This window comes from Cebidichthys violaceus, unplaced genomic scaffold (genome assembly GCF_023349555.1).
Source record: "Cebidichthys violaceus isolate CVI_PGR_0920_01 unplaced genomic scaffold, fCebVio1.0.p SCAF_14, whole genome shotgun sequence".
Lineage (NCBI taxonomy): Eukaryota > Metazoa > Chordata > Actinopteri > Perciformes > Stichaeidae > Cebidichthys > Cebidichthys violaceus.
The window spans coordinates 7,021,198-7,044,076 of NW_027176307.1; the positions used below are offsets into that span (position 1 = coordinate 7,021,198).

Sequence of the window (22,879 nt, forward strand, 5' to 3'; positions counted from 1 at the left end):
CCACACAGACACCCCTTCATACCCTGAATATTTGTGAAGCCTCTCACTTAATAGCTCTCCTCCTCCTCCTCCTCCTCCATCTTCTGCTTCAATTGGACTGCTAATTATGTAAAGTGCAGGGCTCGCTGGAAAACACACACACACACACACATATACATAGATCCACACACACATGCACACACACACACACACACACACAACACACAGACTGACAAGTAGCAGCTTAATTAGCATCTGAAATGACATCCTCATTGCTGCTGATCTCTCTCTTAAGAAATACCAAGTTACTGTGAGCGCAACTGCTGTGTGTGTGTGTTGTGCATACAAGTCCAAACACTCTCACACACACTGAGGTTACATAGTGTGCAATCACCTGCAGTATTTTGCGAAGGCCCGCTGTTCGCTTTAGATTGCATATGAATGACTGTAATCACAGCAGCTGTCTTCACTTATGCAAAGCCTGTTGATGTTTAATTCTCTGCAGATGTAAAGTGATGTTTGGTTCAGCTGTTTGCTTTCACTTCTTTACAGCCCTGACACGTGAATCCTTTACATGGTAGCATAACGCGCTCTAAGTTACTGTGATACCCAAGTGAGACAAATAAACAGCTGGAACCTTGAAAGACTTAACGCTGGCTTAAAGAGACATTTCTGTTTCATACAACCTGAGTCTTAGTTTCTTAGTTATGGCCATCATTGCTATAGTGACATTGTCATAACCATAGTAATTGATGAAATTTGGGAATGCAAAGAAAAAATCAGTCTGGTGGGAAAAGAAACACAAGTGGATTTAAACAAGCAGCAACCTCCGGTTCTGAGAAATGAAGCCAACTCGGAAGTGCCAAAAACTGCAGTTCTTCAACCGGCCACTTGATGCGGCTCCACAAGTGAGTCATTCCCCGTAGACCCCCATGTTAAAATGGCCAACTTTACAGCAGAAATACATATCTTTACAGTTTTGGTCTCTATAGCTGTTACGTACAACGGTGGATGAATCTTTATACAAACAGTTTAACTTAAAGTTTGGGCAATTTGGCTGCCGTCTCAGGTGGTTCCGTCTCAGGTGGTTCCGTCTCAGGTGGTGCCGTCTCAGGTGGTGCCGTCTCAGGTTGTGCTGTCTCAGGTGATGACGTCTCAGGTGGTGACGTCTCAGGTGGTTCCGTCTCAGGTGATGACGTCTCAGGTGGTGCCGTCTCAGGTGGTGATGTCTCAGGTGGTGACGTCTCAGGTGGTGACGTCTCAGGTCGTGACGTCTCAGGTCGTGACGTCTCAGGTGGCGCCGTCTCAGGTGGCGACGTCTCAGGTGGTGCCGTCTCAGGTGGTGCCGTCTCAGGCGGTGACGTCTCAGGCGGTGCCGTCTCAGGCGGTGCCGTCTCAGTCGGTGACGTCTCAGGTGGTGCCGTCTCAGGTGGTGCCGTCTCAGGTGGTGCCGTCTCAGGTGGTGCCGTCTCAGGTGGTGACGTCTCAGGTGGTGACGTCTCAGGTGGTTCCGTCTCAGGTGATGACGTCTCAGGTGGTGCCGTCTCAGGTGGTGACGTCTCAGGTGGTGACGTCTCAGGTGGCGCCGTCTCAGGTGGCGCCGTCTCAGGTGGCGACGTCTCAGGTGGTGCCGTCTCAGGTGGTGACGTCTCAGGCGGTGCCGTCTCAGGCGGTGCCGTCTCAGGCGGTGACGTCTCAGGCGGTGCCGTCTCAGGCGGTGCCGTCTCAGTTGGTGACGTCTCAGGTGGTGACGTCTCAGGTGGTGCCGTCTCCGGTGGTGCCGTCTCCGGTGGTGACGTCTCAGGTGGTGACGTCTCAGGTGGTGACATCTCAGTTGGTGATCGTCTCAGGTGGTGCCGTCTCAGGTGGTGCCGTCTCAGGTGGTGACGTCTCAGGTGGTGACGTCTCAGGCGGTGACGTCTCAGGCGGTGACGTCTCAGGCGTGCTGAGGCGTCACCCCGGCCCGACTCCTCTTCGCCAACGATCCACCTCTTTTGTATTTTGTGGATTAGTTTTGGGTTGGGCTGTGTCGTCACTGCCAAGATGGCGATGTACAGAGCCACCCTCTTGGAGCTTCACAATGGCTCATCAGAAACCTATGGGTGACTTGACTCTGTCCTTATTTGTCTTGTCATATAAGTCTATGGTTTTAAACAAACTTCCAGGTTAGCCAGATGTATGGAAACAAGAGATTATTACCAACTGTTTGACTAATACTGAAATAAGATCAAAGAAGAAGATGCAAAGAAATTGTAATACAATTGACATTTTCCTTTAAACCGGCACATTTTTGGGCAACATAACAAGCTGTCAACACAACAATGACATCTCATTTTTGTAATTAGTTGATATAAGAGACCGGGCAACATTATTTTCATTTGGAGTTGCGTTTCTGTCCATTATCACTAATTTAGCTTTGATTCGCCACCAGCTAGTCGCAAACTTTGTCTGTCTGCTGTTTTGTGCAAATTCATCAACTCCTAGTAGAGTAAGTTCAGTCTGGCTAAGACAAGTTGTTTATTTCAAACCATGCACCTGTGTCACTTTGAATTTCTCTTGTAAGGTGCCTTCTGCACTGCAGAGCTGCTGGCAAGAACCTAGAAAGAAGAACGCTTTGAGGGAATAAAGAGTTTATAATAGTTTTAATATTGTTTTGGAAAAGTAAATTTGACCAGTCGAGGAAAGTGTGAGGCAGATGACTTGGACTCTTGGTCTGTCATCTTGGGAGTTTGAATTTTAAGAGATATCCCCTTTCTGGTTCTAAATGAACTGTGTCGACATCCTCAAAATAAACTCAGCCGTTTCTCTGTTTCCTGCCACTCAAAACCATGCATTGGGAATAAAATCCACTGAACTGTAGTCAACCAAAGACTTCCTTTTCCTCTTCCAGACAACAAAAAGCCATTTGACAACAACACAGCCAATCCCAGCTGAGATTGATCGATGACATTCTGACATGATGGGGGACTACTTTTCCCCAAAAAGGATGCTGTACACAAAAACAGACCTTTAAAACTGAATGACATTATGTTTCTGCTTGCTTGAAAGGCCACAGCACAGTATTGACTGTGGAGCAGTGGAGCATATTGGTTAACTGTCAGAATGTTTTTTTATGCATCAGGTTGAGGGTATTATGTAACCATCATTAGCTAAAAAGTGCTTAAAGACAGATCAGCATTTTGTGTTTACATGGTCTTGGACCGTTCGATGGGTTGGTCCACCACTGTGGTCCTGACTGAAATATCTAAACAATTACATTTAGATAATAAATACATATAGCAGTTTGTATTGTTTTTCATGGAGTTTGATCTGTTATGTGGATATTTGTAGTCTTTCATAGTTATTAGTGGCAATTTAATTCCAGAATAAGTCTGTTGTGAAGAGTTGTATACACTAATGTACTTGAGAGCCATTAAGATTTTTTTGTTATTTAAAAAGTGACACTTGTAAAACTTTTTCCATCCCAAAGTCAAATTCTCACAGCTCCCAACATCTGAACCAATTTTCAGAAATAGTTTTACCTAGACCTCTGTGCCACGTCTGCTTCACACTTTGTTTTCTAGGGTTCTGTCCACGTCCGTTCTTGTCTGTTTGTGTTTTCTGAGCTGCAGATTGACTCTCAACATGTTTTTTTTCCCCTCGTAGTAAGAGCCTTGGACCTGACCTGACTCACGAATCAATACATGCCTCTGTCAGTTAGGTGATCCATCTGTGGACAGGCTGGTGGTGTGCATGCATGTGTGGATGTTTGACCGTATTTCTTTTTTTTTTTCTTTTTGTGAGAGAGGGAGACACAAAGAGGGAGAGAGCCAGTGCAGTTTGAAAATGAGTAGAACAATGGTGAGCCAAGGTTTCATTATCCTCCAGGCTACACAGTCAACAGCTTGTTCATAGAATGGATTTTACAACGGCCCTAAAAGCAACTCAGACCAATGTGGGATGTTTTTTACAGCAGTGCACTGCTTGGCAAGACAAAATGGTTCAGTGATCTCGGGCTGCTTGTATATAAATTTTGCAACATATCACATGGATTTTGACATTTTACTGAAGCAAAATCCAATAATGCATTACTGTTTGCATGGGAAAGTGTTTTCTACACAAATCAACTTGCAAATGACACTTTATTCAGTAGACTCTCTGTAGAAAGGACAAAAAAAAAAGCCCAAGGTTCGTGACATGTGGCATTGTACCGTTTACAGGTACAACCTGTCCCTGGTGGGATGCTCACAGCCTCAGCATTTCCCTAGACGCAGCCAAATGGTGGTGCATTTCTGAGGCCACAGGGCTATTTTTTCTTTTAAAAGCTGAGGTGTCAAAACAGGTATGTCATGGTTGGGTACCCTTTTTAATCTGTGTCTCTCTCCCCGAGAGGCTTCCAGTCCTGCTGACAGTCTTGCTCTTCCTTCGCCACCCTCGCTCTGGCTCTCTCCTCTTTTACCAACTAGTTGGTTGACTCAGTGATATAGCGAATCAGAGGTTCGGCGGCTCAATCCCCATGCCATCGGTGTGTGAATGGGTATGAATGGTTATATAGTCTTGATGGGTAGGTGGCACCTTGCATGGTAGCCTACCATCAGTGTATGAATGGGTGAATGATGACATGTAGTGTTAAAAAGCTTTGAGTGGTTGGAAGACTAGAAAAGAGATATACAAGTACAGTCCATGTACCATTTACCAGAAGAAGGGACCAGAATAGTCCGGCCCAACAACCACCATGATCCATTTGTTCTTATTGTCTCTACAAGACAGGTTGTGTTGTTCAGTGTGTGAGCATGTGAGGACAATGTTTTTGTGTTAAAGTAGAGTTGTTCCATTTTTATTTTACATTTCCAGAAAAAGATTTCATGATTCGAGAAATTGACATCTATAAATAGATTCTGAAGGGAGAGGAGGAAGTAGCATGATGATGAATACAGCTGCTACTGGGCATGTGCCACATGTATGTGTGTGTTACCCATTGATTAAATATTTAAAGGACATGCATCATGCATGTGTCTGTGTGTATTGGCTTTCATACCACACGCTCTCTTGTATCTTCTCGGAAGCGTCGGTAGCATACATAAAGCTGTCAGAAGGAGGTGAAGCATATGCAATATATTGCCACACTTTGTCCTGTTATGATGGTATCTGTGTGTCTTTTTCGAGCACACACTCACACAAATGGACACAGTCTCACTTTTCCCATCAACGTACTTTAAAGCTCACTGAATGTAATCTCGTCTTTTCTTCACAGAGGCATCCATCCTGTCGTACGATGGCAGCATGTACATGAAAGTGGTGATTCCAAACGTCATGCACACAGAGGCCGAGGACGTCTCCCTGCGCTTCATGTCCCAGCGGGCGTTCGGCCTGCTCATGGCCGCCACGTCCCGCGAGTCGGCGGATACGCTGAGGCTGGAGCTAGACAGCGGCAGAGTCAAGCTGACGGTCAACCTAGGTATCGTATAAACCTCCCCGTCAGATCAAGAGGAGGCCTTACTCTCTGTGTTTCCTACTTTCTTTTGGTACCTTTTCTTTTTGGTCCCGACATGATATCAGACCTAACACACACTAAACCAGTCTTTGTAGTTTGTCTTTGTAGCTGCATGTATTGTTTTTGACTTGCCTGGACTGTAAGTTTTTCTGCCTTGATGCTTAGATGTCTTTGTAGATTTTGATATCCATCATTCTAACACGTAACAAAGTTATCCATGCTCCGCAGCACATCTTTTGAACGGATCATAGATCACTTTAATCTCGCTCATTATTGTGTACAAATAGATTTTTTCCAAAGGCAAAGCATTTTCCTTTTGAAATTGCTTTAATAGATGGCTCTGTACTCAAACATGCATTAATTCAGATAGCAACATCTTAGCTAATATTCTGCCATCTATTCAGAACTGCAGGTAAGCTTTAGTACATTTTAGTGCTGCACTGAATTCTTATCATGTGGATCTGTTTCCTGTGGTCTTTTTTATTTATTTATTTTTTCTCATGATATCAGGATCATGTATCTCTCCGTCCATTAGTGACCCTTGGTTTAGCTGGCATCTCCCATGCCTTGTTCAAAGATGGCACTCACCCCTTCAAAGGCCCCGAGCCTGCGGCCCATCTGGCAAACAGCCCGATGCCACAGCACCCAGCGCGCCTGCAGATGGTGGCACGAGTGGTACACTTAAGTAGAGTGCAGGCCTTCATACCAGTGAGCCTAGGAAAGATACTCTCAACACAAAGTGTGTGTGTTCATACAAATGTAACTCATTCATTATGTTATCAGGTACCACAGCGGCCAAAAACATGGAACACCTGTAGTCCATATTTCATGTTTTTAATGTGGGCTGTGGTCTTTTTCCAAGCAACTCTAAATTTGATTTAAGATTCTAACAAAACCAGTTTAATGCTCAGAACTATTATTTGAATAACTTACACAGAAGAGAAGGTCTTCATGCCTCTGTACGGTGTTGGTGCTGCGTGGCTCGATGCTGTTTGTTCCCACTTTTCTGTTGCGGTTGACGGCACATGACCAGCCTGGTCACATGGATTTCAACCTGCACACGCCAAACACAGGTTCAACACTTTCCAATAGATAGAGATTTAGTAAATAGTAAGTAAGTACGTTTTTATGACAAATCATATTCAATTTTACACTCTCAAGTAAAATATTTTGGCTCTAGTTGCTGGGTTGCAAATCGATGTGGCCATTGAATTGCGAGCGACCATTTTGAAATTCAACATGTTGCCAAAATAATGCTCATGTGATTCTATGTATTAAAAGTTCCAAATTTAATCAAAGAAATGGACACAGTTTAATCAGTACTGTGATACTGACCAGCATTGGTACAGTGCTATTGGCTTCAGCATTGGAAGTAATCAAAAGAATTGGATTGGGATTAAATTGGATTTCCATTATCAGTACAGAGATATTGACAATTGGTAGCCAACCACGCTAAAATGGCCGCTGGGGTCATGTGACCGTCCCCGGAAGGTGGCTTTTCTTGCTCTTGGATGTCTGCAGCTGTAACCTTGAAGGATGCGATTTCATCTGTCACTTATTCTCCCCTCCCCATCTAGACTGTGTCAGGATAAACTGTAACACCAGTAAGTCAACATTCTTCTTCTGCAGCCTTCTTCCTACAGTACGATCAATGTTTGATGACAGCCTGTGTGCTAGATGTAAGGGCAGAGTGTGTGAATGCAGGGGACTGATAAGAGGATTTCTCAGATAAGAGTGGGGGGAAGTAATAGCCAGAGATTAAAGTTATGCAAATGTTACTTAATGTACTCTATATGTTTTAAATGGCCCACTTTCCAAATTGATTCAAGCAACCAGTTCTTAATCTTTCCCAGTATGCCTATAGCTACTTGCTGAACATTTACACTCAGACTCTGTGGGCTATGTTGTTTTCCCAATTACACTGTAAAATATTCCTGTGTGTCTCACTCGCTTTGTTTTCTTGGCTTCCTTATTTTAACTCATGCAGCAGTATATAGGCCTACAATGGGAAACATAGAAGATGTTAGCAGACATGCTGTTACTCATGAGAGGGACTCTTATTTTTCATTATTTTCAAAAGCACTCACAGCCTTGTAGAGACAGAGAGAGGGAAACAGAACAAAGACTTGAAGGGGTTCAGGTGTGTTTGTGTGTGAGTGAACAGATTGTAAACATGTGTTCATATTGGTAATTTATTGTCATTAATTCATAATAATCCAAAGACTTTTATTAATTTAGCATTTAAGGGATATGATATACATAGTTTCACTGTAAATTCATATATTCAAAATCAGTCATTAACAAACAATTTTCAGTACATTTTACATGTAATCATGTTAAGTTGATTCAGTCAGACCTAATATAATAAACTACTGACCACAGAATTACACAGTGGCCTGGATACAAGCCACAATGTGCCAACACCAAGTGTTCTTAGAATAATTTAATATTTAGAATTTTTGATTGAAAGTCTCGAGGAGGAGACTTTCCTAAATGTGAGACTTTTTCACCTTCTTCATATACATGCAGTAGACTAGCTTTCCTGTACGTCAGGACTGGCCCAACAACTTCAGTCACTAAATTAAAAATCCTAAAGCTGGTCTACAAATGACTTCCAGTGACTGCTGAACACTGCTTATCAGGATTTACACCCTGTGTTCAACATTACTCAGCAGATTCAGGACGCTGAGCTCAGTGGGGCTGCGTTGCCCTCTAGTGGTGACATAACACCTTACACTATCGCAACAGGATTTGTAACGACACGATGAAACTGCAGTTTATTTGTGATCTACTTTCTGTAATTAAACTGCTGAAACAGGGTTTTTAAGTGAGAGTATAACTCAGAGTTTTTCCAAAACTAAAAACCAGAGCAATACAAGCAATGGAGTGAGACAGTTATATTATGTTACGTGTCAACTCTTAGTCACAGCCTTCGAGGCCTTGTATCAATAACAACACACGTTTTCTTGTATCTTGCTGTCAGTTGTGATTTGTTGTATTGTTTTCCTCTGTTGTCAAATCAAAACCAAATGTTTGTTTGGAAAGTAAAGCTACTATCTCTAAATGATAAAGATCTCAATCTGACTACACATGTCCAAATTGAAAAGACCTTTCCAGTGTGTTGCATAAGTAGTGAGAACAGAGATTTGGTTTGTGCTTGTGCTTCCCCCGTCCCTTGACTAACTAACCCTCCTCTTCAGGCAAGGGTCCTGAAGTTCTTTATGCCGGACAAAAGCTCAACGACAATGAATGGCACTCAGTACGAGTGGTCCGCCGTGGTAAAATCTTCAAACTCACGGTGGACGACGACATGGCTGAAGGTACTACTCTTGTGTTCCACTATTTTACTATAAACATAATACGCATGGTCATATCTTCTGTTTTTGAGGTATAGGTGAAGACATCTGGGATTATATTCTGTGTCAGAGGCACCGTTTTAGGATTCAGACAAAATTGATGATATAGTAATACTGACCTAATTCATTGGTGTGTGATTTCACCATTTGTTTAAAAATGTATTTTCTTTATATGTTAGTTTTTGCTTTTACTTGACCGTCTCAGCATTGGTGGGGTGTTGCTTTAGCATGACACAAAGTGAAACTGGGCTGTAGGTGGCAGTATCTCTCCTCCTCTTCCACCCCTTCATCCCTCTGCTTCTTCTCCTCTCTCTTCCCTCCCTCCATCTCAGGTCAGATGGCGGGCGACCACACCCGTCTAGAGTTCAACAACGTGGAGACGGGCATCTTGACCGAGAGGCGCTTTGTCTCGTCTGCTCCCTCCTCCTTTATAGGGCATCTTCAGGTATGAAGCCATACAGACAGATGCATTTTTTTAACAAACATTAGTCACAGATAAACTTGTGTCCCAATGAGGAGGGTTTTTAATCATTATTATTCATCATCTTAGTCAAAGTGTGCTTCGATATTTATTTACAACATGTCTCAACTCCTCTGCCCATAGAGCCTGAAGTTCAACGGGATGCAGTACATTGACATGTGCAAGAACGGGGACATCGACTTCTGCGAGTTAAACGCCCGCTTTGGCATGCGCTTCATCATAGCCGACCCCGTCACCTTTAAGACCAAGGGCAGCTACCTGGGCTTGGCCACTCTGCAGGCCTATACCACAATGCACCTCTTCTTTCAGTTCAAAACCACCTCGCCTGACGGTTTCATCATCTTCAACAGCGGAGACGGGAACGACTTTATCGCTGTAGAGCTGGTCAAAGGGTGAGTGGGGCAGTGACGATGCAGACATTTGGTCATTATTAAAATAGCAGCACTGGTGTGTGTGTGTGTGTGTGTGTGTGTGTGTGTGTGTGTGTGTTGTATGTTTTCCTAAGGCCTTATGATGTAAACAGTGGTCAGAGCAGCGTGATTGTGAGAGCTCTTCCATTCAGGGAAATCCATCTGGGAAGATAAATGGAAAATGGACTTGCGTTTCTATAGCGCCTTTCTCTTCTGCCGGTCACTCAAAGCTCTTTACACTAATGCTGCGTTCCAGACTACTCTGAACTTCACTTTAAGTCCGAGTTTCTATTTGTAAACTCGGGTTGAATCCATCTACCCTGACTTGATGAAGAAGCAGCTCTCTGACGTCACACAACAGCGGAAGCACACATTGTAAATGTTAAACCATCAACTAAAAGTCAACCTAACGTATATTTGACTGTAAGTAATTGAAATAATACACAGTATCATTTAGTAAAACCTGTTCTGCATGTAAATTGATGTCAGCATAAGTCACAATGTTATCAGGTAGCTGGGTTCAATAAACCATCTCTGAAAGTTATCTTCTCTCCATGAAAGTTATTCTGTCAAATGTTAAAAAGTCCAGAAAACTGTGTTGGCTGTCCTGCTGAGAGCTCAGTTGTGTAAATACCAAAGAAACATCAGTTTGTGTCACAGTTATTGTTTGTGTTTGGGATCGTGCTCCAGGAATGCTTGGACAGTTGAAGTTGGAAATTTCAACTGGGAAACTTCTGGCCTCTGAGTTGTCTGGAACGCAGCATTACATTATAACGTTCACCCATTTACACACATTCAAGCATGGCCACCTGCTCATCAGGACCCACACATCCACACACCGATGACTTCAGGAACAATTTGAAGTTCAGTATCTTGATCAAGGATATTATGACATGCAGATTGGGGGAGCCGAGGCTTCGAACTGCCAATATAGCGATAAGTGGACGACCCGCTAGAACTCCTGAGCCACAACCATAAGATAAAAGGAGACTTACTGCAACCACACACTCACCTACACTAACAAACCCTGATGTGTTGATCTGCTGTGCTCCTCCTCTGCCAGGTTTATCCACTATGTGTTCGACCTGGGGAACGGTCCCAGTCTGTTGAAGGGGAACAGTGACAACTCACTGAACGATAACCAGTGGCACAACGTGGTCATCACGAGAGACGCCTCCAACACACACACGCTCAAGGTGGACACAAAGTCAGTCACCCAGAATGTCAACGGAGCCAAGAACCTGGACCTCAAAGGTATCTCATCCAGTCAAAGATTGTTCTACAACCCCCCACAGCATCCACAGCAGAGTACCCACATGTGACGGGGACTTGAACCAACCTGAGTCATAAATCTTATACCTTTTGAGTTGACAGAATCAAAAACAGACTTACAGCTCGACTTTGACTTCGCCAGTAAAGGCTCTCTAACCCTTTGGCTTGGAATCCCCAAACTCTAAGATTAGGAAATATGTTACAGAGAATCAACTCTTCTTTTCTACTATAAATCACAGATACTTTGTGAGTCATTAGTCGTTTTTAGTCAGATTTGGTTTGATCTAAACAAACATATGTGTTGATCAGGGATTTTTAGATGTGGTTGTTGGCATATTTTGTTACCTTTGGACGGAGACAGACTAGCTGTTTCCTCTGGTTTCCAGTCTTTGTGCTAAGCTAAGCTAACTGGCTGCTGGCTGTAGCTTTCTAATTACCGTGAAATACCGGGGTGACCGTGGATAAGTGGAGAGCAGGGCAGCCTTTCTATCAGAGGGTCGGCGGTTTGATCCCCGACTTCTGCTCTGCTAGTCTCATTAAGGAAGACACTTAACCCCAAAATGTCTCCTGTAGCTGTGCCTATGGTGTATAGATAGATACTGAATTGTAAGTCGCTTTGGATAAAAGCGTCTGCTAAATGACTGTAATGTAAAGTACCATAATGAGTGGTATCAATTTTCTCCTCTAACTCTTTGAGATACTCTCAATCTATAAATGTGTCAATAATATTAAATATTATATGCATCGTAAGAAAGAGAAGGAGGTTTACTTGAAAATAAGGAAATTGTTTTCTGTTACATTAGTAACCTGAATATTTCTTAAACTCACAAACATACTTATGTTGTCTCCCCTCAGGTGACCTGTTTGTCGGAGGTCTGGGACCCAACATGTACCAGAACCTCCCTAAGCTGGTGGTTTCTCGAGAGGGCTTCCAAGGCTGCTTGGCCTCAGTTGATCTCAATGGCCGCCTGCCAGATCTCATCAACGACGCCCTTTTCCGCAGCGGGCAGATTGAGCGAGGCTGTGAAGGTACAGATGGCCTGTAGCGTATAAGAATCATGACCTGCTCCAAGAGATTTATTAGTCTAATTAGAAGGCTCTTCAGTAGCCCTTAAAGCCACTCTCTGGCATTGTTAATCCAACTCATTTTCTTTTTTCCTTCGCCAGGCATTTGTCACATCACAGGAAAACACTTTGTCTTTTAGTTTCTTGGCTTGTTAACTTTTTATGTTGCATCAGTCTATTTAAAGATCAGTACAGAAACCTGAGTAACAAAGGAAGAAACATCCTGTTTACCCAGATTATGAAAGATAACGAAACAAAAACAAGCCAAAAGTCTGTTTTTTTTTAATGTAGCTAAAATAATGCTACTTTCACTCAAATACTCATCGCATGTCTTCTTTCCTTCTCCAGAACCAAAAAACTCTAACCTAAGACAGAGTAGTTTTTTGCAATTACAGAATACAAAAAAGCTGCCGATGATGTATTTGTACATAGAGACAATATTTAAGTTAACGTCTTTATTGTTGTCATTTTAATGACCAACCAGTAAGCTAGAGGTGGTTTCCATCTATATTAATTGTTCGATATTATCACTTTTTCCATGGCCTGTGCATATGACCTGTAGAGGGCAGCAGAAGATTAAGTTAATGCTCCTCAGTGAGGAGAGAAAACGACTTACAAATCCTGTTTAATAAAAGAAATAGCACTATGTGGGTTCTCTTTCAGGAGCTCAACCCTCACTAACAAATCAACAAGGCTCCCCAATGTTGCACTCTGCACAAATTGACACATTCTGTACTTTTACCAACAGTAACAATGCTGGTCCCTCACTAACCTTTACTCTTGTTTTCCGCTCTGCTCTGTTCTGTTCTGTTATTTTCTTTCTGCGCTAACAAAGTTGGTTTCACCAAAGCCGACCTGCAAGGTAGAGGGTTAAACTCAGCCTCTCTGAGGCCTGCTCGCCTGAAAGTCTGCTGTGTGCAATGCATTGTGGGTGTCGCCATGGCAGTAATGTTCCCTTGGTGCCGCAGAGGTGACTTGCTCTCTGAAAAGAAAAACTGAATATGAAGATTAAAAAGACAGGGAGAGACTAATGGCAGACAAAAAGTAAAAAATATGATTATTGTGTGGATATTGCTATTTCATACTGTAGCACTGTAGCAGTGTGAATGTAACTATACTTATGTTAGACTGCAGCACAACAGTAATATAACTGCATGTTTTTTTCCCTGTTAACCACCGGCTAAGTGTATGTATATTTGATAAAGTTGCAAAGAATTTGAGTTGACATTATATTTAAAGAGAGCAAACAGGTCAGATGGGTGATGTTCATCCAGTATGAGCATAAAGCAGTCAGATAGTCTGAAAAGCAGAAGCAGATCATTTGTAGGAGTGCTTTGTTCTACTATGAAAATACCAGTTGTGACACATTACAGGCCGGCATACACAGCAGAAAAAGAGGCTGTCACTGCACATCCAAACACTGTCGGTGTGTCTCTCTCTTTAACAAAAAATAAAAAATAAAAGTAACATGTTGTTGCTTTTACCCAGCTGAGAGTGTTTTTCAGAGAGCGAGCGACCTCCTGCTGCAATGCTCAAATGCAGCGAAATCCTCCATTGCTCACGCTGACAAACGAGCACCGCGGTGCACGCGCAAACATGAGATTCCCGCTGATGCAATACAGAAATGTATGCACATAGTGTGGAGGATGCCTGGCTGACCACCATCACCGTGCATTACACAGTAAATGCACTTTCAGCCGGCAAACTTGCTCTGTTCTCCACTTCAAATGTCTCTTCACATTGTCTTGCACAAGACAATTGACACCGTTTACTTGCATTTGTCTGCCATTTATTTGGACTGTTTATTTGATTTTACTTGATTTGCTTTTGTTTGTTTCCAACGTGGTTATCGGAGGGGTTTCTGTCGAGGTCCCCCGCCCCCCCTGTGTCTGTCTAGACTCCGACGGGGGAATTGTTTATCTTGTTATCTATGCTGTGTGCTTGTCCTTATCTGCATTCCCTCTCAGTAATAGTATTCAAAGGTAAGAGCTATGTGTGGTGTAGACGAATAGCAAACACACATCCAGTTTGACTTTGAATACCCTCCTCAACTCCTGTCTGACTGAAGCGCATACACAAGGATATGCACTACGTGTTCTCAAGTGCTCTTTTTGTTTCTCCTCTTCTCTTCATGAACTCCGTCTGTCTAGTGTGTCTAGTGTTCACCGTGTATTCTCACAGTGAAAGAGATATTCGAATAGAAAATTGCCAGGGCCACTTTAATGCATTTTTGAAAGATGGGTATTGTTTAATGGAGTTTTTATCCATGAGTCATTTGTTAAAAGTTTTTTTTTATGTCATGTCGTGCTTGTTCACAGAGGGAATGCAGCGTCGGAAGTTTTACTCTGATAAAACTTTTTTAATTAGTTGTTGGAATGATAAAAAATTGCATGCATGTCCACCTGCACACACTCTGCAAAAAGAAGGACATGAAGGGATGTTGACAGTGTCATCACATCAGCCCAGCTGTGGTTCAAGTCGTCTGCTGAAGCATGTCTCAAATGCAGATTAGACCTAAGCTAGCATAGCATCCTGTACAGCAGTTTTTACAGCAATTACCTCAGAGAAAAAGGTGATGCTTCCACTGCTTGAGAAGCGTGCTGTTGAGCCTGTGAAAACCTGGCGCGTCTGCTTCGGCTTGCCACTGCGTTTGCCGCTTTACGCAGCATGAAACAGGATTCCCCAGACTGTTTTTTAAGTGTGTTGTACTCCAGGTCAGGCTTCCTGTGGTGGCACTGTTTGCTCCTTGTTCTTTCTTCTAGGCCCACATGCTGTATATCTATCTCTAGAGTGTATTTCTTCTGCATGGGTCCTGCATTGTTAAGGCTCAGCAGTAGCTCTTATTGTTTCTTGATTGTGCTCCTGTGGTATCTCTGTCTCCCTCCCTCCCGTTTCACAGGCCCGAGCACGACCTGCCAGGAGGACTCGTGCGCCAACATGGGTGTGTGTATCCAGCAGTGGGAGAACTTCACTTGTGACTGTTCCATGACGTCTTACTCGGGGACTCACTGCAACGACCGTGAGTACTGCTTCAGATATACCTGTACTTGCCTTGCCTGTGCAGTAAAGGAGCACTTCGCTGATTTGTACATGTATTATTTGAGCTTTATCAAGTCTGAGAAAGTTACTTAACTAACATATATTAAGCAATATCAGCTTCATGTCTTACAAAATTCAAATTGCATGGGAATTATAGGATCCAATTTCCAATCCAGCTTAACCCACATTAGGAAGTGAAAGTCCGGATATCTCAGCCATGCTGCACCAATTTGGTCCTTTTAACTGTATGGAAGTGCAATTCTAAAATGTAGGAGTGCTCCTTTAAACACATGTGCATTCAATCAACACCAGGCACACACAGTGTGCAAAACTGCCATGTTTCACTTTTATTACATAACCATATCCTGCATATAGAAGTGCACATAAAAAACACATTATTACAAAAACTGCACTGATTTCACATGCAACAAACACAGATACACATGAAGTGGATGCACCTATGGAGCCGTGCCGTCCTCTCTGCCACAGTGAGTACCATATCCTCGACTCAAGGACTCCAGGCTGTTTCACTCTTGTGCTTATTAAGCCCTTGTCAGATTTGCTGCATGAAAGTGGAACTGAAAGCTTCATGTGATCTTTAAATGAAGCAGCTGAGAGATATCCCGGCAATTGTTGAGGGTGTTTTCTTTGCTGCAATGCAGGCAATTTGTCGTAACAAATGCTTGATGTCCCAAGTTTTCACATTTTGGGCTTCGGAGTGAACGGCTGCGACTGATGATGTGTAAAATATCCACTTCTGCCTCAATCGCCTTTTCATAAACACCCTTCAAATAGCTATCATAGAAGTGGAAGTGTGAGTTTGTGTGTGCGTGTGTGTGTGTGTGTGGGGAGGGGGGGTACTCTTATCCCCATGACGACAGGGGACTTCCCCTCAATAATCACGGTTGGCGGTCTTTCATTTAGCGGTTAATAGTCGGGGCATACTGCTGCTGGGCCAGACTAATGAGGTGGTGGAGGCTGTTAGCAAAGCTGCTCTCTGTGAGCGCTGGCATCCACTAATCATCCAGACCTTTCTGATGTGACACTATGTTGGACTCCATACCTCTCAAATCCCAATTTCCTTTTTATTTTTTTGCTCTTTATTTTTTTGTCTCTTCTTTGTTTTCTCTCTGCAAAAGACCATCTGACGCTATGGTGTCCACGCAGGGCCAATTATTGACTCCAATTCTCACCTTGTGATAGGAGCTGTGTGTTTATGGGTTAATTAGTGATGAGAAGCCCTCATTACTTCATCTCCTGGTGCTGCCTGGGATGACATGGAGAGAGATTTCATTGATTTCCGATCGACACATATTTCTTCTTGAAACATAAGAGATTGGGATAGTAACAATTTTCATCTCATGACAGTGCAGGTTTAAGTCTTAGTTCTCCTGGTGCTGGTTCTGGAGATAGATGTTCACTAATATCGACTGGACTGTCCAAGCGTATAATAGCATCCTTATCTGAGCGCTGTTGCCTTAAATGGGATTTTTGTAGTTGATTTTCTCTCTCTTTTGGTACTCTTTCAAGCTATTTCTTTTCATTTCCTGTGCTAGAAGTAAGAAAATAAATAATAAAGAGAAGCAAAAATGATAAAGAGGTAAAGAACAGCCAGTTTGCTTCACAGGAGTTAATATTTCAGAAAGTGCACATGACACCGTGCGCCCAAGATAAGGGGTCTTGTTTTCCATTGGATTGAATCAATGTTCTGATGCTGACTCTGACGACAGCCTTTGTCTTTAGAGGTGTCATGAGCTCAGCAGTGCAGTCACACACCACCAGGTGGCAGTAGATCCATAAGCAGGACCGCATACTGTCCCTCTGTGCTGTGAGAAAATGAGATGCAATCCCCCGAGCATGAAATCAGCTTTCCTGTTATTTTCCTCTGCTGCTTTGCCTCTTGTACTTCTCTCAGTCTCTTTATCTATCCTCCACTACAAACACACGGCCCATCCAATTTCTATAGTTATGGATCATAGAGAGAATATTGTGTGTCCTAAACAATGCAAAATCCTATGTAGTACAATACAATCATATTGCCAACAGTTTAATTTTTGGATTGTAGCTGGATAGAAATGAAAACGGTGAGCAGTCTCTGCCTCGTGTGTTCTGTATGACTGTGGGACTCTCTTTTATTCAGTGAGCACAGCGCTGAGAGAGAGTTTTTAATTAACAATGTGGGAGTGGAGCTTCTCCCTCTGTTTCTCTCAGTCTCTCCCTCTCTGATAGCTGGCAGCAAATATCAGTAATTGTCTGCTTCTCTGACTCCGTCTCTACCCATTGTCCAAATGAAGAAACTTGAACAAAGTAAAGTGAACATTTCTGCCAGTGAAGCCTCTCACAGTTTCATCTGTGCGATTGTTAGCGCCGAGCCTGCGTGCCCTCTCTGCACTTCTCTTGTAGCCAACAGGGCTCTAGGTGGCGGAGGAGAAGGAAAAAAATAAAGCCTCAGCAGGCAAGAACTATCTACACTGCTTTCATTTATTCCTGTGTACCCCTGCAGCCTGCACTTTGTCTCTGCACACCTTTACTTATGGGAACAAGACACAAAGGGACTTTGCACCATTTCAAAGCCACTTGGACAATCTGGAGGTACATATTGTGCTCAGCACTGCTTAAAAAAAGGGGGTTTGTGGGGATGAACTCTTTTTATAGCATTTTCATCCTGCTTGGTTCTGGCTCACTGCTTTTGTCGTGCTCATCTCCATCTCCCTGTCGTCTCGTATCCATCCCCCCTTTTTTCTCTCAGTCTTTTCTCCTCCTCTCTCTCTCCTCTTCCTCTCTGTTTTCTGAGCAGACCTCTCCCTGTCAGATTCTATGAATACCGTGTATTTTCATTTAAAGCCAAGGACATGGGAGCAATGGGCCAAGCAAGAAGAGCAGCGGACACTCCTCTTCCACATCCAGAGCAATTACTCATCTTATGTAATAGAATTATCTTTGCAAAGGTCGCTGCATTGTTCCACAGTCAGGAACATGGTAAACAAACAGAAAGAGAGAGTGGAGAGGGAGGCTGAAGACAGGCAGCAGAACACTGTTCGTCAGTTGGATGCTGACATCAGTAATTGCTTAGATAGATTTAGTGATGAATTTCTCTGCCAGTGTATTGATCCCAACCAACCCTCTGGTACTGCTCAACCCAATGTCCTTAATTCACTTTCCAAGGCATGCTCAGAGGGCTGTAACCATATCTGGCTAACTGCTTATATAAATGACACAGTAGCGGCATTGCTTTCTTCACTACATAAAAGAAAATAATCATGGCATTCGCCTCGTAGTCATTTCTTCATCCTCTCGTCGGGGAGAGGAGCGAGGAGGGAAAAAAAGGACAAAAGAGGTCCGGGGTTGAGGAACAAGCTGTGTTTCCTCTGGTCCACAATGTTCTACTCAGTAGAAAATCAGCATTTTCCCTGTCTATGTGTGTGCTCAACAGCATTAAATCCAGAGGGGGAAATAAAGACATAGCCACACAATGGCGCTATTCACTTTGAAATGATGTCAATGATGAGTGAAGAATAAACAAAAAAAATGAGAAAGAAGACACAAAAACATGCACACGTTGCTGGTATCTATAGACCTCCTCATGAATACTGAAGGAGTTTTCATTGGAGCGTTGAATAATTGAACCTGCTGTGTCTGTAAATGGGATGAAGTAAGAGGAACAGGTGTTGAGCAGGGGTTAGCTGGCTACGAGGCACTCTCCGCGAACCATGGAGCCTGGCATAGTTTCAGCTAGGCACGGATGTAGTGCTGGCAACTTAAGATCATAATGGATGTGAAATGTTTTCCTTTTCCTTGATTTTCTTCTCTCAGAGGCTCATAAAAGTTTCCATTCAGTGTGTGAAAGTACCTTTTGGCTAAATGGGACTTATACAGTAAGTGGAGCATTGAAATATGAGAACATTTGTCTATAAATACCACAGGTAGATTAGAAATGGGCCAAAATATCTCCACAGAGAATGAATTGTCCTCAGGCCACCAGCTATCCCAAAAGCACACTTTAGAATGATCTCACTATCTTTGTTGTAGTAGTTGAGGCGAATATGTTGGCTGGAAATGACATGATCAGATGGCTTAATAACAGCTACTTCACAGCTGCCTGCAGTATCATCACTTAGGAACACGTTTTGGATGATGGAGCTTTGCTGAGGAAACTGCTTCTGGTATTGTGTAGCTGTGGCTGGAGGAAAAGGGTAATTGCCCAACATCAACCCAGTAGAATTGCCTGAAACACATACATACACAAGAGGGCACAAACATAAAGTTGTCCCTCTGAGGTTTATAATATCGCTTCCTCCCCCCATCACTTTATCACTCCTCTTCCTTGTCTTATGATATCTGTATTAGAACTGGAGCTGCATGTCCAGCCCTTGGGGGTCTAACGAGCTGCCCCGCTATTGGCTGATCAGGCTAATGATGCTTGCCCAGCAGTGCATCATGTCACTGTGATAAGAGTGGATGTCGCTTGTGTCAATCGATGTGTCACCGCCGTGCTCAGAGCCACGGTATAATTGGATATACGCAGTGCTGTGAAGCCTAAATGCCCCAGGGCCAGAAGAAAAGCGAATGTAAAACGGGCAAAAAGATGGAGGAGAAGAGTGGGAGATTTTACTCCTCAATGAGTGGGTGTGTTGACGAAATGTGCTGTTCTCAAAATGTTTGTAAAAGATTTGAACAAATAAAAGGCAGTGGGTTTATTGGGAAGGTCTAGGTGTAGATAGGCACGTTCTTTTACTTTGGACATTGCCAGGTGTTTCCCCCTGCTTCCATTGTCTATGCTAAGCTAGACTAAACACGTCACCCTTCATATGTACTTAACAGACAGCAGAATGATATCAGGCTTCACATCTCACAATCGTCAAGAAAGTTAAAAAAGTTGAGCCATTCCTTCAACGCAGACCGAGAACATAACGACTAACAACCTTATGTGGTACCTGTTGCCCCTAGGAGAAGATGTGGAAGTTCTGCTGCTGTGACAAACCAAATCACGCCTTCTTCTGCTGTCTCTGGAACTCCTCTCACACTTTCTGCAAAATGCTCTGGTGAGCGAATGAGAGAGATGTTGTATTGAGAGGGAGAAAATTATTGAGTTGAACACATTACAGACAGTTACGATGAGGGGCATCCATCTGTTTTGGTGCCAGGCGGGTAACCTTGAGGCTGTCAGAGTGTTCCCAGCCCTGGCCCTCACAGGCTGAGAGCCCAGCCACAGACACATCCATCAACACATGTTCCTAGACACATTTCAGGAGCAGCGGCAACACATACAAATCACCCAATCAATACCTCCAACGCCTCGCCTGAACTTCAGGGTTTTTGGGCAGGAACATGCCTTGAGTAAGCGCAGTTTGGGCGCATGTTTTCTTTCGCATATTTAAAATTTATTTTTGCGCTGGTCTTTCAACCGTACATGTCTCTTTCATCATATTTCTTACCCTAGTGCTTTTGATCTGGCACCCTAGGAAAGAAGGAGAAATGATCTTTTCTTTTAATCGTTTGTTATCACTGTGTGAAAGCAAATACACATTGTCAGGACAATAACTTGATGCTTTGGTTTTTGAAAGGCCACATAAATATAAGTAATTTGTCATTTGCAGACAGCATCCCCTGCACTCAATTGCATCAGTGAGTACAAATTACAATTTAGATGTGCATGGATCAAAGAGGAAAGGTGAGTTGTCTGTTGTTCTTATGGCACTCGCCCTGTCTCCCTCCTTTCTCTCTCTTGTTTCCCAACAGTGAAGGCTGATAGGTAGTCATCACCAGTAGGGAGGTAAACCACTCAAAGCAGACTACAAAGAATCAAACTCTCCTCTGTACAGCACTTACAGGAGGGTACTTCATCAGAAACAAGGGCCACTGGATCTACCGGCCCCGTTTGTATTCATCTCAAATCAGATTTTGATCTAACTGTGTCTCTGACTGCATTTCATCAAGTGCCAGGCTTAGATAAACTTGATAATAGGCAACGCTGTATGTCTGATGCCCACTGACAGACACCCTTTAACACTTCTACCTTACAGGCAGACTTTTGCAAGGGTCACACTGACCCTTTTCAGGTAATTGCCAGAATCTAGTCTCACAATTAGAAGGTATAGCTCTACCCACAGGGCAGTCCTGTCATTCTCTATGTTCAGTTTCCATAGTGAAGTTACTCGTCTGAACACTGTGGCATGAAGCGTTCAGCCTTTTGAGCTAGAAAAGAAAATTGCACTGTTTGATAGCTTTCAGCCATTAATTTTTTACCATTAACGGGCTCTCAACAAAAGAACACGGTGTTGCGTCTGAAGGGCACTCTTAGGGAATATATGCTCCTGTGCAGGGGGCCAAGACATCCACGGTCTCCATCAGATCAAACTGATGGCTTCCATCAGGTGAAGGCATTTCAAAGGCAATTACCTCTGACATTTTTATTTCCAAAGAGAACAAGCAGCCCACTCCCACTCGGTATACTGATGCGCACCTTCCAATGTGGCCAACTCAAAACGGAAGAGGATGATTTTGGGGAACACCTGAGGTCATGCTGTCAGTGTCTTAAAAGTTTAGATTGAACGTCCACTCTGACCTTGGCAACGGTTACACTGTTGTTGTCATTGTTTTGGAGCTTACAAGCATTCAAGAAGTCTTTTAAGTGCTTGGAAAATCTCCACTAGCTCTATCTAAAATAGGAGCACAACATTTGCTTGTTAAAGTTGATATTTGATAGATTTAACAAATGAGTATTCTAGTCAGCACATTTGTTTCATAGCATTTTAACAATATATTACATTTGCTTTTACTGAAACGTTTAAAACGTTTATCTAATTCTGATAATATTAAGTCCAGTCCATTCATCTTCTTACAGAGCAAAGTATCATTTTCATGTCAATGAAAAGGGAATGAAGAGACGACCAGTCTGCCCCCCTGCAGGCTGTGGTACTTCAGTATGCTTTCTATAGCCCTGCCACCAGAAATGGGCTGAAGCAGCTCGTAGTCCTCTTTATTGGAAGGGAAACAAATGAATTTGACATAACTGTACAGTCATTGCATTATGTTCTGGTACTCACTTCACTGAGGGTGTTGATCCCATCTTGATGGCTTGAAGACACTCACAAACGGGGGATGATACGTGTTGAGATACTTTACAGCCTTTAAAGCTGAGAAAGATCACATTCATGTTGCTTGATGTTCGCCTCATTATATTTATCAACCTCTGACTTTCTCACTTCTGCCTCTCCTTTTCTCTCTCTATTCTGTCATTCCACCACTGCTTCACTTTTTTTTTTTACCTCTTTCTCAGCCTTATTGCTCGATGCCTGCACTTATTGTGTCAGAAGCTTACTAGTTCATCACTTAGCCCCCCACAGATGGTACTCGCAGACTTTCACGGTAGATTATTCTAACTTGCTCTCAGAGTTTGCAGCCACAGCCTACAGATTTCCCAGCTGCCTCTATAGGAGCCATCAAGGCAACCTCTTTGATAACATGTGGTGCAACATATCATTACCAGTGTAGACTGCTTGACCTTATATGGACTGTGGATCACAAATGGAGACATTTCTTCTCGGTGGCAGGCTGTTTTATGCTAAATGGCAGTTCTACTCTCAAGTGTTACTTGATGATTGTTATACCTTAATAGATCCTCTCCAGAAACACCATATATCTATATACTTGTTCATCTCAATGCTTTAATGGAATCCTACAATTTAAAATGATCTTAAACAAATTCATTATGGATTTAAGGTGTGTTTCGTATGGCCTCTTCCTCTTCACTACTCTCTGCTCTTCATCTTTCATATGATGTAAATGGACATTATCGTTTTCA

At 43.0% G+C, this 22,879-nt stretch overlaps 1 protein-coding gene across 7 annotated transcripts in view; it reads left to right on the top strand.

Annotated features, from left to right (window-relative positions):
- The window catches only part of nrxn3b (neurexin 3b), a 273,391-nt gene that overhangs the window by 100,199 nt on the left and 150,313 nt on the right, over positions 1–22,879 (top strand). For 5 of the 7 annotated variants that reach the window (XM_068708636.1, XM_068708639.1, XM_068708637.1 and 2 more), the window contains 9 exons: positions 5,213–5,416; positions 7,030–7,056; positions 8,653–8,772; positions 9,141–9,253; positions 9,413–9,681; positions 10,763–10,953; positions 11,827–12,000; positions 12,872–12,898; positions 14,936–15,055. In XM_068708636.1, coding sequence (XP_068564737.1) covers positions 5,213–5,416; positions 7,030–7,056; positions 8,653–8,772; positions 9,141–9,253; positions 9,413–9,681; positions 10,763–10,953; positions 11,827–12,000; positions 12,872–12,898; positions 14,936–15,055 — 1,245 coding nt within the window. The remainder of the gene's footprint in view (positions 1–5,212; positions 5,417–7,029; positions 7,057–8,652; positions 8,773–9,140; positions 9,254–9,412; positions 9,682–10,762; positions 10,954–11,826; positions 12,001–12,871; positions 12,899–14,935; positions 15,056–22,879) is intronic. The other 2 variants (XM_068708638.1, XM_068708642.1) reach the window with 1 other exon arrangement.